The 15,107-nt window shown below is 40.4% G+C and overlaps 1 protein-coding gene across 1 annotated transcript in view; it reads left to right on the top strand.

Annotated features, from left to right (window-relative positions):
- FAM20C (FAM20C golgi associated secretory pathway kinase) overlaps positions 1 to 15,107 on the top strand; it is a 160,838-nt gene that overhangs the window by 30,975 nt on the left and 114,756 nt on the right. The window contains exon 3 of the mRNA XM_033963212.1: positions 5,287 to 5,365. Within this exon, the coding sequence (XP_033819103.1) occupies positions 5,287 to 5,365 (79 nt within the window). The remainder of the gene's footprint in view (positions 1 to 5,286; positions 5,366 to 15,107) is intronic.

The raw sequence follows: 15,107 nt of genomic DNA, 5'->3' as shown, positions 1-15,107 counted from the left end.
TCTCCAAAGTTTGGGATTCGAAATCAACTTTCCAAAATCTCAGTTACAACCCTCTCAAACTCTACAGTTCATTGGAGCTGTACTGGATACTGTGCAACTCAGAGCATTCCTTTCTCAACAACGTCAGGATACTCTCATACAACTTTGTCACAAAGTGCTGCCCCTCACTTCACTCTCATTGAGACACATGATGGTTCTGCTAGGTCACATGGCCTCTACAGTTCACATGACTCCTTTTGCCAGACTTCACCTCAGAATTCCTCAATGGAACCTGGCTTCTCAATGGGCGGAAGCTTACAATACTCTCTCTCAGCACATTACACTGACTCCTTCGTTCAAACAATCTCTCCACTGGTGGATGCTCTCTTCAAAATCTCTCCAGAGGTTTACTGTTTCATCAGAAGGTTCTCACGATAGATTCCTCGACCTATGCTTGGGGGGCTCATCTCGAAGGTCTCTGCACTCAAGGACATTGGTCCAGCACAGATTGTCGGTGTCGCATCAATCTGTTGGAACTCAAAGCAATTTTCAGTGCTCTCAAAGCTTTTCAACATCTTCACAATCAAGTAGTCCTCATTCGTACAGACAATCAAATAGCCATGTACTATGTCAACAAGCAGGGAAGAACAGGATCCCTTCCCCTTTGCCAGGAAGCTCAGAAAGTTTGGAATTGGGCAATTCTTTACAACATCTTTCTAAAAGCTGTCTACATTCAAGGAGAGAAAAACTTTCTGGCGGACAAATTGAATCATCTTCTACAGCCTCATGAATGGACACTCAATTTGTCGCCTCTCCATCACATTTTTTCTCAGTGGGGGACTCCTCAAATAGATCTCTTTGTGTCTCCCCACAACCACAAACTGCCTCAGTTTTGCTCCAGGATATTCTCCCCTCACTACCTGGAGGCAGATGCCTTTCTTCTGGAATGGACGAACCAGTTTTTGTATGCATTTCCTCCATTTCCTCTCATTCTCAAGACATTCATCAAACTCAAAGAAGAACATGCCACCATGATTCTGATAGCTCCTTGGTGGCCCAGACAACCTTGGTTCTCCCTTCTACTTCAATCCAGCTGCAGAGAGCCTCTTCCTCTACCAGTTTTTCCGTCTCTGCTTACAGAGTCAGGGTTTTCTGCTTCATCTCAACCTGCAGTCTCTACACCTGACAGCTTGGTACCTTTCAACGAAACTGCCAACCTACAGTTACTCAGTCTGTGTCAGACATTTTAGAAGCTTCCAGAAAACCTGCAACTAGGCAATGTAACAACCAGAAATGGACTCACAAGGACATCACAAGGAGCCTCAGTCTACTTCCTTGTCTTCAGTTCTGGATTACCTGTTTCATTTATCTCAATCAGGCCTCAAATCCATTAGAGTCCATCTCAGTGCAATTACTGCTTTCCATCAGCCACTAGAAGGGAAATCTCTCTCTGCTCATCCTGTGGTTACCAGATTTATGAAAGGACTTTTCAATGTCAAATCACCTCTTAAACCGCCTCCAGTGGTTTGGGACCTCAACGTAGTTCTTGCCAGATTGATGAAGCCTCCATTTGAACCAATGTCTACGGCTCACCTGAAATGTCTCACATGGAAAGTGGTTTTTCTCATTGCTCTCATGTCTGCTTGCAGAGTCAGCGAGCTGCAAGCTTTAGTAGTGGACCCTCCTATCACAGTATTCCATCATGACAAGGTGATCTTCCATACTCATCCTAAATTCTTACCAAAAGTTGTTTCAGAATTTCATCTAAATCAGTACATTGTACTTCCAGTATTTTTTCCAAAGCCTCATTCTCACCCTGGAGAAACAGCTCTTCATACTTTGGACTGCAAGTGTGCTTTGGCTTTCTACTTGCAAAGAACTAAGCCACATAGATCTTCTCAACTTTTTATCTCTTTCGATCCAAACAAGATGGGACATCCAGTGTCAAAGCGAACCATCTCAAACTGGTTGGCTGCTTCCATCTCATTCTGCTATACTCAGGCTGGACTGCATTCTAGAGGGTCGAGTCACAGCCCATATAGTTCATGATTTTATCTATTGAAACCAGTGCTGCAGGTCCCATAATGCACCAGAATGAGGTTGGCCATGACTAAGCCAAAAAGTCTTCCTTCTGGAACGGGTAACCTGGTAATCTTATTTGAGAGCATAAAAAAGTCAGTCAGTGGCAGTATCTGTATTGGGAAAAGAAAAGGGAGGGAATGACTTTTAGAGTAGGCCTTTTTCAGTTGTAGCTCATGGTAAGTTACATTCAGGTACAGAAGGTATTATCCTGTCCATGGAGGGTATACAATCTAAGTTTATACCTGAAGTCATGGAAGGTTAAGAGATTTGCCTAAAATCACAAACAGCCACAGTGAGATTTGAATCAGAGTTTCCTAGTTCTCAGCTTGCTGCTTTAATCATTAGGCTACTGCTCCAGATGGTTTAGCAAAATATATTTCCATTATTCCTTGAGTATGTCTCCCAGTGTTGCTAAAGCTTGTATAATACAGTCTCATTAAAGAACTGTTCTTATTCTCACTGTGTATTTGTTATTTTAGAAAAATTTCTCTATAGGGAATATAATATAAGAGTTTGATATTCACAATGATTTAACTGAGCCGGAGAGGATCCTGCCAGGTTAAATTGCACTGACCCAAAAACTGATATTCAATGGCACTCAATCAAATAGTGTTGCTGGATTTTAACACTGACCACCATGACATATCTGTTAGTTTCAGAGCATCTAGGTACAATATTGGGGCACACCAAAAAACAAATATTCAGTGCCAGTCAGTGCCCAGCTAACTAGACATGCTGGATTATATAGAGTATAATTCGGTCCTAATTATGCATGGTTAGCTGTCTGGGTACACCACTGAGTATTGTCTGTACTGTACATGGATACCATCAGGTACTTCTAAACACTTAGATATTCACTGGTTTCTGGATAAGTGCTGACCCTAAGGGCTCCTTTTATCAAGCCGCGCTAGCGGAGTTAATGCGCGCGACTTTTCATCACACGCTAACCCCCGTGCTGACCTAAAAACTCAAGAGGAAGCGGTAGCGGCTAGTGCGGCCGGCGGTTTAACGCACGTTAAACCGCTAGCACGGCTTGATAAAAGGAGCCCTAAATATCCAGACAGCTTGATCCATAGCCATCAGTGCTTACAAATACACTGACCACTGTGGACTGAATTTTGCCACATAGTTTGCAAAGAGGTAAGTAACAAATAACTATTATTTATATATTTATTCAGTTTTCTATACCATTCTCCCAGGGAAGCTCAGAACGGTTTACATTTATTTATTCAGGTACTCAAGCAAACTGGGAGCATGATTGAGTTGGGGATCAAGAAAAGAAATTCATGATAACATTTGCTTTTTCATATAGATCAGTGTTTCTCAGCCTTTTCAAGCCAAGTACCCCCTAAACCTAGCAAATACCAACTGAGTACCCCCGCCCAAACGCCGCCACTGACTCCACCCCTATAATAATAATACTAATTATAATGTAATTTCATCCATCCATTTTTCATATACACACAATATAATCTTATTAATCCATAATGGAAACCACAAAATTAAAAAAAACACAAAGCACACTGTACGCAGAGAAAATGTTAATTATTTAGATTTGGGGATTTTTCAAAGATGTCAAGACAGATGACTTTAAAATATGCAATGTCACCTCAGTAACAACTATAGAAAAATAGACAAATATAGTGCAAAATATAGACAGCAGATATACATTCTCAAAACTGACACATTTTGATCACTAAATTGAAAATAAAATAATTTTTCCTTCCTTTGTTGTCTGGTGATTTCATGAGTGTCTGGTTGCACTTCCTTCTGACTGTTTATCCAATCTTTCTTTCTCTCTCCATTCCCCAACCAACATCTCTCTCTGTCCCTCCATGAGTCCAATGTTTCTTCTTCTCTCATCCCCCAGATCAATTTTCACCACTGCCCATTTCTCCTATCACCCCTCTCCAACACCATGCCACACCTCTCCCTCCATCACTATGCCCAACATTCCTCCCCCTTGCATTCCCTTCAGTCTATCCCTCTATTCCATCTCCACCACCATATCCAACATTTCTCCTTCTCATCCTTCTATTCCCCATACATTTCTACCTCACTCCTCTCTATGCCCAATTTTCCTCTTCCTTTCCCCCACACTCAGGCCCAACAGTTGTCCCTTTCTATTCCCTCCCTCCCTCTCTCCTTCCTTTGTCCTAAGTTAGTGCCGCCTTCCTCCCTCCCTCCTTCCTATGTCTCAAGTTAGTGCCCCCTCCCTCCTTCTTATGTCCCAAGTTTGTACCCCCTTCCTCCCTCCTTTCTATGTCCCAAGTTAGTGCCCCCTCCCTCTTTTGTCCCAAGTTAGTATCCCCTTCCTTCTTCCCTCTCTCCCTCCTTCCTATGTCCCAGATTCATTCCCCCTCCCCCTCACTACCTTCCAGCCTTTGTCCCACCCCCTTCCTCCCTCCCCCAAAGCCAACCCATGCCGAAGCCTGCCTGCCCCCAAGCCTACCTGCAACTGATTCCTCCTCCCCCTGCTACCTGCCCGCTCCATTTAATTATCCTCTGCTGCCGCCACAACTCCGGGAAGGATCAGGTGCATGCAGCGATTGCAGGCCACCAGCCCACAAGCCTTCCCCTCCGACGTCAATTCTGATGTCAGAGAGAAAGTCCTCTCCGATGTCAGAATGGATATCAGGGGGAAGGCTTGTGGGGCGGCATGCAATCGCTGCATGCGCCTGGCCCTTCCTTCCTGGAGATGCAGCAGCTGCGGGGGATATTTAAATGGAGCAGGAGTGCGGCAGGTGGTAGGGAGAAATCGACTGTCAGCCCACGTACCCCCAACAGGTTGAGAAACAATGATATAGATCAGGGATCTCAAAGTCCCTCCTTGAGGGCCGCAATCCAGTCGGGTTTTCAGGATTTCCCCAATGAATATGCATTGAAAGCAGTGCAAGCACATAGATCTCATGCATATTCATTGGGGAAATCCTAAAAACCTTACTGGATTGCGGCCCTCAAGGAGGGACATTGAGACCCCTGATATAGATCATAGTTTACATAATTCTGGATATAAAGCAAATGAAATATAAATTTTAGAACAGTAGATTAATACTGTAGTTTTCAGCAAATTACTGGTCAAGATAGCAATACTCTTCCAATATCTTTCCTCTTAGCATTAAGGAGAAGATTATTGGCCAACAGACTCCATAGAAATTAAAAGTTTTCTTGTGGTTTGTCAAACTCATTAGACTGATTGTTTCTGGGGGTTTTTTCTCCCCTTAGCAATGAAATCAGGAGGCACTCAACTAAAACTCATCATGACATTTCAAAACTATGGACAAGCATTGTTTAAGCCGATGAAGTAAGTAATTTTAAATTATTTGTAACATACTTGTCTTATTACCTTTATAATATGTACTTTTCTAGTGACTACTGTAAGATGTGTTTACACTGCAGTATGATTATGATTCAAAAAATTCAGTTTAATCTTAGAAACCTCTTCTATGGTTCTACAGTTCTGAATATAGTATGTTGATTTTGATACTTAAAATCTCATGATCAGTTAAGTTTTTGTTGTTGTTTTGGAGTTTTTATGAAAATTATTTTAAGAAATGAAGGTTCCTTTCATTTTCCACAAAAGTGGATATGAAAGCTTGCATTTGAATGCATCTGGCAAGATCTTTTGTTTGCTGTTTGGGTTTTACCCCACTATTGAAGGGAGGAAAGGAGAAGAAAGTATGTATTTTATTTATTTAAGTATATATTATAGAATACTCCACACTAATAAGCTTGTGATGTATCAAGATATTAATTTCTTATTGTTTTTCCCAATATCGCCTCTCGCATAGTTTAACAAGAATAAATCTTCAAAAAAATTTTCAAAAAAGTTCAGGCAATATTCATTAACGTTCTAATGGAGTTAGACCTCAGCGGCTACACTTGGACATAATATTTTATTCAAGTACAAGCTTATCGTAGCTAGCCTCCTCATTGGTCAATCCTCTACTATCAACCATAATATATATATTTTTTGTTTTATAATAATTTTTTATTCATATTTGTAAGCAAAATTGATTGGGGGCTCTAAATAGGTATGTTCTTGGCATATATAAATAGGTGCCCTCTTATAAAATTGCCCTCCATATGGGTTCACAGGATAGCTTACCTGTTCTTTCAAATAATTGTAACTAGGCTCACAGGAACATTTTTAGAGCTCCTGCTTCCTTGAAATCCAAGTAAAAATGTGTACAGTGAGAGCGAGAGAGAGAAAAGAGTTTCTGTATCAACCAACTCCAAACAAAATGACCACACATATCCAGAGGGAAGGCTGTAGCTTCATGATACTCCTCAGCTACACTACATAGTATGACCCTGGTGCAGGACACAACTTCATTTTAGTAGTGTATCCCAAATGGTCACTACATAGACAACTGTTAAGTTCTGTGAGATAAAATCTTTGTTATCTCCATATTTTCAGAGTAGCATTTTGATTGAAATTCTAGTTATCATTTATGCTTAGCTAGAGAATAATATGACATGGGTGTATATAGTCAATTCTCATGCTCTTTCAACTTGCTTTGTACTCATGGGAATTTTACAGCATTTTACAAAGTATACATTTGTTAAAGCATCAGGGATTCAAGACAAGGGTGAACAAGTTCCTGTTGAACCAGAAAAAACACTAGTAAAGAACCCTAATTGGATCGTAGCCAATAAAATCCAAAAGATAATCAAAAATTAAAATTAAAAATAAAAATAAAAAATAAAAAAATAATCAAAAATAAAAATAAAAAGGAATTGGCTAACTCACCTGATCCTTGGGGAGAAGAAGTCTAAAGAGATGGGGCAAAACTACAAATTAATAAATAAATAATGGACATCAGTATGAGCCCTTCGTACGTAAATGAACATAGACCTCTGGCTCAGGCGATATCTCAAGAGGTGACCAGCACCAGACCACAGTCTAATTGAGAATTGCCTCATACATCATATAGTCCATATATGTCTAAAGATGTAAACTGCATTATATAACCTCCCAAAACTGGATAGACTTTCTCACCAAGGAAAAGGGGTTTTTTTTGTGGGCAACACATACATACTGTCCCTAAATACACACCTTGTGAAAAGAACAACAATAAATATAATAAATATATATATAAAAAAGAATATGTGTGGTGTACCAGTGTCTATGTGTAAAGTGCGAATGAGAAGAATAAATACATAAATAATTAATAAATAAATAATCATGGAAAATACAAGGTGCTTCATAGAATACAAAGTGTGTGACTAAAATACAACCTAAAGTGCAAATGCGGCCTATAGCACCATAATGAAAGATGTCTAGTCAATAAATATCACCAAAATATGTATAAAAATATATAAAAAGTGCAGAGCATATAACAGAGAAAGAACATAAGGTGCAAATGTCTATAGCACCGTAATGAAAAATACCTGGTCAATAAATATCACAAAAATATATATAAGGTGCAGAAAATGCAGCAAAGATGAAATATAAAGTGCAAATACAGTTTATAGCACCAGAGAAACACTTATACATATAAAGGAGAATATAAATATAAATATAAAGTGCTGATGCAAATCCTACCATTTAGAATGTAAGTGCAATTTGTCACTAAACTATAGGTTATAAACACCATAAACACACACTCACACGCACCGAGCAAAAGGTAGTAAATAATAAATACTTAACTAGCAAATGCTAGACATTCACACGTGTACCACACAAGTACACAAATACACTCACTCATACACCGGCTAAAATAAAGCCCAATCAAACGATAGTAACTCTATTTAAGAAATCACTCATGAATATCACCACTCGACAGAGCTCCGTTTCGCCACTTCATCAGGAGCGGAGACGGATTGAGATAGATATATGTATATAAAGAGCCCGACAAAAACTGTTAGGATTGTCGGTAGAAAAAATCCGGCGGTTCCCGGGCGTGTAGCAATCAAAAACGCAGGGACCGAAAAATGAAACATGGCGGCTTCGGACTTTAAAGACGCCCAGAAGATCCTGCATGAACAACGCCCCACTACGTATCTACGTGAAGACGTGATGACGTCAAAACGTAGAGGGAAAAAACAATGAAAAACTGTATAAAATGAAACGAATCAAATGAAGTATAAATAGACGGACAATGAAGAAAAGAATGATCAAAATAGATGTGAAAAAAACAATGCAATGAAATAATAAATGATAAAAAATGTATCAAATAACAAATGAATGAAAACGATCATGTATCCGTAGGCCACCAGCACCATCACACAATAAAACATCTGTCCACATTTTCATTCAGTCCCATTGGAGGATAAGATCTAAGATAAAAAATCCAGAAATTTTCACGTTTGAGGAGGTAGGATTGTTTATCCCCGTCAAAATTTTCAGGAATCTGTTCTAGGATACACCAATGAAGCTGAGCAAAATCATGCTGATGTCTCATATTATGGGGCACCATAGGAGCAGTAGTTTTTCCCGTTTTTAAGCAGCTGCGGTGTTCAATGAGTCTTGTCTTTATATTGCGAGAGGTACAACCCACATACGTGAGATTACAAGGGCAAGTGATCACATAAACCACGAATTTCAAATCACAGGTGGTGCACGAGGTTAATTGGTAGACTTTCTTTGTCCTGGGATGCACCCATTGATTTCCAATAGTGGACGTGTTACAAACGGAGCATTTGCCATACCCTAAACCTCTGCTGTATAGGGGTCTAGGATGAAAGTCTGAGGACACGAGATGTTCAGCCAAATTTTTGCCTCTCGAAAAGGCTATGCAGGGGCTCTCTTGAAAGATCTTATGAAGTTGTAAAACATGCCAATGGGATCTGATGCTGGCAGCTATAGCCGCAGATTGCGTAGAGTGGGAAAGGATACAAATTTGGTTAGAGGAACTTTCCTTCCTACTTCCCTTGAGCATCAGATGCCGATTTGCATGTTTAGCCCTTAAGTAGGCTTTGTGAATAACATTAGTGGAAAAGAACCACTAAGTAGGCTTTGTGAATAACATTAGTGGGAACCAGAAAGAACGCAGGTAGGGCTGGTATCGGTTAGGGCACGTTGGGGGCCACCATGTGAGCGGACTGCTGGGCGCAATGGACCACTGGTCTGACCCAGCAGCAGCAATTCTTATGTTCTTAGTTCTCACAAGCATAATGTTGTATCCCTTGTTGATGTCGGCATATTGACGAGATTCTTTGAGTTGGATTCTTAGATTAGATCTAATGGATGGAAATGTTTTCAAGTTTCAAGTTTATTAGCATTTTTGATTAATCGCTTAATCATACTTCAAAGCGATGAACATAAATAAAAAACATTAAAAATTACAATATTAAAGAGTAATACAATATTTAACATAGACTTAAAAACAAACCAGACTATACACAAACTTCACAAACAAGATAAAAGGGAGAAAGGGATTTGAACTACAAAGTATTATAAAAAGAATAGTCAGGGGAAAAAAACAAGGTAGGGGATATAAAATTCATTAATCAAAATCAACATAATTAATAAATCCACGGTTGAGAATTATCACTCAAAAGCATCTTTGAAAAGAAATGTTTTTAAATTAGTCTTAAATTTATCAATATTGTGTTCTTCTCTCAAATAGATTGGAAGAGAGTTCCAGACTTGAGGGGCCGTAACGGAAAAAATAAATTGTCGTCTAGTATTGATGATCTTGAGAGAAGGAATTGTCAATAAATGTTGTTCGTTTGACCGTAATATTCTATTCGAGGAGTAAGGAATTAATGATTATAAAAATAAATGCAGGAGTTTTAAAGAGTAATGATTTGAAAGTGAGTAAGCATAATTTGTAAGTTATTCTGTGAGATACCGGAAGCCAATGGGCATTCTTAAGAAGTGGTGTTACATGATCAAATTTCTTTGTTTTTGTTTTAAGCTTGATGGAAGTATTTTGTATAATTTGTAAACATCTAATTTCACTTTGTGCAGTTCCTTTAAAAAGGGCGTTACAGTAATCGATTTTAGAAATCACCAAGGAGTGGATAAGAATATTAAGTGATTTAGAGCAGAGGTATTGTGAAAGGGATCGAATATGTTACCCAACCAGGAGCTGTAGTTTATCATATTTCAATTTAATATCTTGCATCAAGAGAGAAGATTAAATGAAACAAGTATAGGCAAAAATAATGCTGTATATTTTGAAAAAAAGCTCTGCATTTATTACATAGGATTAACAGATCACAAAACATATGATGGAATAGTGCTTAGACTGTAGTACTGTCTTGCCTTCTTAACTAGATGACATAATTCACTGTGATAATTTTGTTCACACCTATATTATTTTTAGCTTGAATCCCAAATCTTTTAACAGTTTGATAATTAGAGGAAAGGGCTCTGAATGCTTCGAGAAGGGAAGTAAAAACCAGGTTGAGAAAGTGATTAGCTGGGCAAATTCACAGCTATATTTACTTTGATTTAGTGGATTAATAGCATTGCATTACAGTAGCTATCCTCTATGTAATTGTAATTCATTACTTTATTTAAACTTCACCAAAACATACTAAATTCCTAATTATCAAACGGGTCTTTTTATTATCCCAGGACAAGCAGGCAGCATATTCTCACATGTGGGTGATGTCATCCACGGAGCCCCGGTACGGTAGGTCCCAAGTGCATCACCACTTTAAGAACTTAAAGTTTGAGACTGACTGCACCGCGCATGCGTGAGTGCCTTCCTTCCTGCCCGACGTAGTTACGCCGCTTCTCGGTTCAGTGTTTTCTGCGGAGCTGTTCAGTTGCGTCATTGAACATTCGTTCGTTTTTTTGTGCTAGCCTTCCTGCTCATGCGTATTTTTGATTTATATCTTTTGTTTCTTTCATATCTTTTTCTTTAAAAATATAAAAAAGAGAGACTCTAGTTCTTTCTTTTGTGCCTTCGCGCTTTTTCACAGCAGGCCTTTTCTCCCTCCTCGGCTTCTCGTGTTTGATTTGGCTGAGGTGGTATTCCCTAATTTGATGTCCCGGCCGTTAACCGGTTTTAAGAAGTGCGGCAGATGCCAATGAACTATTTCGGTGACCGACCTGCAAGGTTCGTGTATGCAGTGCTTAGGGCCGGAACACTGCATCGACTCATGCATGCGCTGTTCCATCTTAAAGAAGCACACCTTAAAAAGCCACCTTCAACAAAAACAACTTTTCAGTGCCACGATGGAAGAAGTTCAATCTTCCCCTTCAACTTCTATGGCACTGACTTCAAAGGCACCGCATTCTGCGGCACCACCAGTGAAGGCACCGTCATCCAAGGCATCGTGATCTTCCTCGGCACCGCCTTCTATTCCAGAGTCACAACCTCTCACTCCTTCAGGTAAGCCATCAAGGAAGTCACCAGTCTCCTAGATAGGGTTGGCCACTAAGGCATTGAGTCCAGTCATGCTGGCCAAACAACGATCCTTTTTGCGACTCGCTCTAAATCTAGGGGATTCTCCTCTTTGGAGACATCCTCTTCGGAGCGGGTCACAGCACCAATGGTAACAGCGTCAAAGCCACAGATACCAGTGCCATCTGTGGAGCAAGTAGTAGCAGTTCTTTCGTGCAGATTATGGTCATATATTTCATCTTTTGACTCCGGCACAGTACCAGCCCAGCCTGCGCATACCAAAATAAGGGATGTCGGTACCAGTACTGAGTCTTCGTTGCCGTCTCCTGGACTTCAGCACTGTCAGTTATCCAGGCATGCATCTAAGACTATTGCCTCTAGCCGCAGCTCTTCCAAACTTTCTCCTTGATGCTCTCATTCAAGCAAGTCCTCCTACAAGTCCAAGCACGTCTCTTCTAAACATTCAGAGAAGCGGAATCCTTTCCAGGATTGGTACCGGGGACGCAAAAGGCATAGATTTCAATTAACAGTAGTGGACTCTGATCTTCACCTTCAATCTTCTCTTGGTGCTTCTCCTTCAAGAACAGAAGTTGATGACTCTCCTGAGTGTTTGCCACCTCTCTCTCCTAAAGAGTCATCCCCTCAATCTCTCCACAAATTTTTCCATCTCTTCTCATGCAGCGTCAAGGTTCTCTTCTGCATCCCAACCTTCAGTCTCTACACCTGACAGTTTGGTACCTCTCGGGCCGAGTTCTGCTGATCTTCACCTCTCTCAGCCAGTCTGACTAATCTTAGAAGCTTCTAAAAAATTGTCTACTCAACAATGTTATTAGCAAAAGTGGACAAGGTTCTCTTTGTGGTGTCTTCTTAATCAGGAACAACCGAAATCCATCTCAGTTTCTCGAATCTTGGATTATCTTCTCTGTTTGTCTGAATCTGGTCTCAAATCTACATCTATTAGAGTTCATCTCAGCGCAATCACAGCCTTTCATCAGTCAGTAGATGGTATACCTCTCTCTGTCCATCCTCTCATTTCCAGGTTCATGAAAGGACTTTTCAATGTCAAACCACCTCTAAAAACCACCTCCGGTGGTATGGAACCTTAATGTGGTTCTTGTTAGGTTGATGAAGCCTCCATTTGAACCAATCTCTACAGCTCATCTTAAATGCCTTACTTGGAAAGTCATCTTCCTCATTTCTCTCACTTCTGCCAGAAGGGTGAGCGAACTTCAAGCGTTGATGGTGGATCCACCATTCACAGTATTCCATCATGACAAAGTAGTAGTTCACACTCACCTAAAATTCTTACCAAAGGTGGCTGCTGAATTTCACCTCAATCAATCGATTGTGCTTCCAGTATTTTTTCCAAAGCCTCATTCTCATCCTGGAAAAATGGCTCTTCATACCTTGGACTGCAAATGAGCATTAGCTTACTATTTGCAAAGGACTAAATCACATAGATCGTCTCACCAACTTTTTGTTTCCTTTGATCCTAACAAGTCGGGGCATCCTGTTTCCAAAAGAACAATATCCAACTCGTTGGCTGCATGCATCTTGCTCATGCTCAGGCTGGGCTGCAACTGGAGAGTCAGGTCACAGCCCATAAAGTTTGAGCTATGGCAGCTTCAGTAGCTTTTCTCCATTCCACACCCATAAAGAGGAAATCTGCAAGGCTGCCACTTGGTCCTTGGTTCATACATTCACTTCACATTACTGTCTGGAATCTTTTTCCAGACGGGATGGGCATTTCGGCCAAACAATATTATAGAATTTATTTTCCTAAAGAAAGGCCAACATTTCTGCCATCCCATTCTAGTTAGCTTGGAGGTCACCCACATGTGAGAATATGCTACCTGCTTGTCCTGGGATAAAGCACAGTTACTTACCATAACAGGTGTTATCCTGGGACAGCAGGCAGGTATTCTCAAAACCCATCCACATCCCCTAGCTGACTATCTGAACTGAAGAGCCGTGTGACTACGTTAGGCATGAAGGCACTCGTGCATGCATGATGCGGTCATTCGCAAACTTTCAAAAGTTTTTAAAGTGACGATGCAGTTGGGACCTTTTGAACCGGGACTCACCCACATGTGAGAATATTTGCCTGCTGTCCCTGAATAACGCCTGTTACGGAAATTAACTGTACTTTAATGTGCGCTAACCCATTTAGCATGCGCTGATTTATATTCTAACATTATATTCTATGGAAGCCTTAGCATTTAGCGCGCACTAAATCATAAGAACATAAGAATAGCCTTACTGGGTCAGACCAATGGTCTATCAAGCCCAGGAGCCCATTCTCACGGGGCCAATCCAGGTCCCTAGTACCTGGCCAAAACCCAAATAGTAGCAACATTCCATGCTACCAATCCAGGGCAAGCAGTGGCTTCCCCCATTTCTTTTTCGATAACAGACTATGGACTTTTCCTCCAGGAAATTGTCCAAACCTTTCTTAAAACCAGCTACGATATCCGCTCTTACCACAACCTCTGGAAACACGTTCCAGAGCTTAACTATTCTCTGAGTGAAAAAAATTTCCTCCTATTGCTTTTAAAAGTATTTTCCTGTAACTTCATTGAGTGTCCCCTAGTCTTTGTAATTTTTGACGGAGTGAAAAATTGATCCACTTGTACTCGTTCTACTCCACTCAGGATTTTGTAGACTTCAATCATATCTCACCTCAGCCATCTCTTTTTCAAGCTGAAGAGCCCTAACCTTTTTAGTCTTTCCTCATACGAGAGGAGTTCCATCCCCTTTATCATCTCGGTCGCTCTTCTTTGAACCTTTCCTAGCGCCACTATGGGGGTCCAAAAGGATAAAAAACAAGCAGCGGTAGGGGTTTAAAGTGCGTTAAACCACCTGCCGCACTAGCTGATAAAGTCTGCATTGAGCAGGCGTTAGTTTTTTAGCCGGCCGCAGGGGTTAGCGCGTGATGAAATGTCCGACGCGGTAACCCCGCTAGCGTGGCTTGATAAAAGGACCCCTATATCTTTCTTGAGATAAGGAAACCAGAATTGAATGCAATACTCCAGATGAGGTCGCACCATGGAGCGATACAGGGGCATTATACCATTCTTAGTCTTGTTAACCATTCTTTTTTTCAATAATTCCTAGCATCCAGTTTGCTTTTTTGGCCACTGCCGCACATTGGGTAAAAGGTTTCATAATTTTTTTACCACAGTGTATATGAACCTGAGCAAAAACTAGCCTCTGTTAGAAGCAAAAATTCTGAGAATTCATGGTGTTTTTGGCAACCTCATAAACCATATCTTCAGCCTTCTTTGTTCATTTCTCACATCATCTTTTCGTATTTGTAGTTCTAGGCATCAGCAAATTTTGCTGCCTCTATCCTTACATACAATGATCTCAGAAGTGCTCTGAAGAGCAGATTCAAGGAATTCACTTTACATCTTCAGGTAGCTGTGGTGTGAGAAATATTGTTACATAGGTTAACTGGAAGGAAAATATTAAATACCATAAAGCCACACAAGAGAAGGGAGTCAACTAATTGGTATATACATCAGGTTCATGGCATAATGGATTTTCAGCATGATGTTAAAATTCACGTGTTCCCATCAGCATAAAAGTTGAAGGAGGCCAAAAATAGAGTTGAGTGAGTGGCAACTGATTAGGACATTGAAAACAAGATTGCATTGGAGGCAAAAACACATAGTAAAAACTTTTTTAGGTATATTAGAAGCAAGAAGCCAGCAAAAGAATCAGTTGCACCACTAGAAGACA

This window comes from Geotrypetes seraphini, chromosome 11, assembly GCF_902459505.1.
Source record: "Geotrypetes seraphini chromosome 11, aGeoSer1.1, whole genome shotgun sequence".
NCBI classification, from domain to species: domain Eukaryota; kingdom Metazoa; phylum Chordata; class Amphibia; order Gymnophiona; family Dermophiidae; genus Geotrypetes; species Geotrypetes seraphini.
Note: the sequence above shows the minus strand (reverse complement) of the source record. Positions and strands in the feature narration are given on the sequence as shown.